Genomic DNA, 935 nt, shown 5'->3' on the forward strand with positions numbered 1-935 from the left:
GTATCAATAGCCTTATTTTTAACTTTCTTTCTTGATTTTTTTGAATCAAAATCTTGATATATATTCAGATATTCCACTATAGATATACTTAAACTTGTATCTCCTTCGTTGTTTTTAGAATTAATTTGAATGTCATCGATATCCTGTTGATCATTTATGCAATTATTCATGCTTTCTGTGCTTTTCTGTCTATTCTTTTCTGAATCAGAAGAGCCAGCTTCTGATGTTGTTTCCTGACTTTTCTTCCTCGTCTAATAGAAAATTTATCTTTATTGCGTTTACGTTTCGCAATTTAAGATTCATAATCTTATTATTTTAATTTTACTAACCTTGTTGCTTTCCGAATTCTTATGTTCTTCGCCAATCAAAGCTTTAGAATGTGTGTCAGTTCCTGCAGCCATTTATTTAAATTTACCTTCCTCTGTGCTAGCTGTTGATTTCTTATGACTTGTTACTTTTTCCTTCAAATTTGTTTTTTGTAATAGACAAAGATTGTGTTTTAGTAGATTATTTAATTACCAATTATAATAACAACTGTTTACACTGCAAATTTTATCCTGAGAATTATCCTAAGTTGTTTCAGATTTTCCAATCCTAGAGAAGACTGAGTAAGTAATATCTAGATAAATTGCGATAAAACATTGTGGATAAGATATTTGAATGTTATACACAGGATGTTCGGTAAGTTTCAATAAAGCACTAATGTGTAGATCGGGCGGACTAAGTTGAATCAAAAAGTCCTCTATTATTTTGTAATTTTCATAATTGTTTTTTTATTTTTATTTACCTTATGAGCATGTCTAAAATGATGTATAAAACAACTTTAAGATATCTTTAAGAAATAAAAGAGTTCTTTGAGAAATATCTTCATAAAGAATTCTCTGAAAGTAATCTTAAAGTTGTTTATTGCATCGATTTTAAGCACTTATTTGACA

At 28.2% G+C, this 935-nt stretch overlaps 1 protein-coding gene across 1 annotated transcript in view; it reads right to left on the reverse strand.

Annotated features, from left to right (window-relative positions):
• LOC108751795 (probable tyrosyl-DNA phosphodiesterase) overlaps window positions 1-627 on the reverse strand; it is a 3010-nt gene extending 2383 nt beyond the window's left edge. Inside the window, exons 1-3 of the mRNA XM_018492204.1 lie at window positions 330-627; window positions 89-251; window positions 24-30 (exon numbers count right to left, since the gene is read on the reverse strand). Of these exons, the coding sequence (XP_018347706.1) occupies window positions 24-30; window positions 89-251; window positions 330-401 (242 nt within the window). The 5' untranslated portion in view covers window positions 402-627. The remainder of the gene's footprint in view (window positions 1-23; window positions 31-88; window positions 252-329) is intronic.
• Between the last annotated feature and the right edge of the window lie 308 nt (window positions 628-935).

Source organism: Trachymyrmex septentrionalis, unplaced genomic scaffold, assembly GCF_001594115.1.
Source record: "Trachymyrmex septentrionalis isolate Tsep2-gDNA-1 unplaced genomic scaffold, Tsep1.0 scaffold52, whole genome shotgun sequence".
Classification (NCBI taxonomy): Eukaryota; Metazoa; Arthropoda; class Insecta; order Hymenoptera; family Formicidae; genus Trachymyrmex; species Trachymyrmex septentrionalis.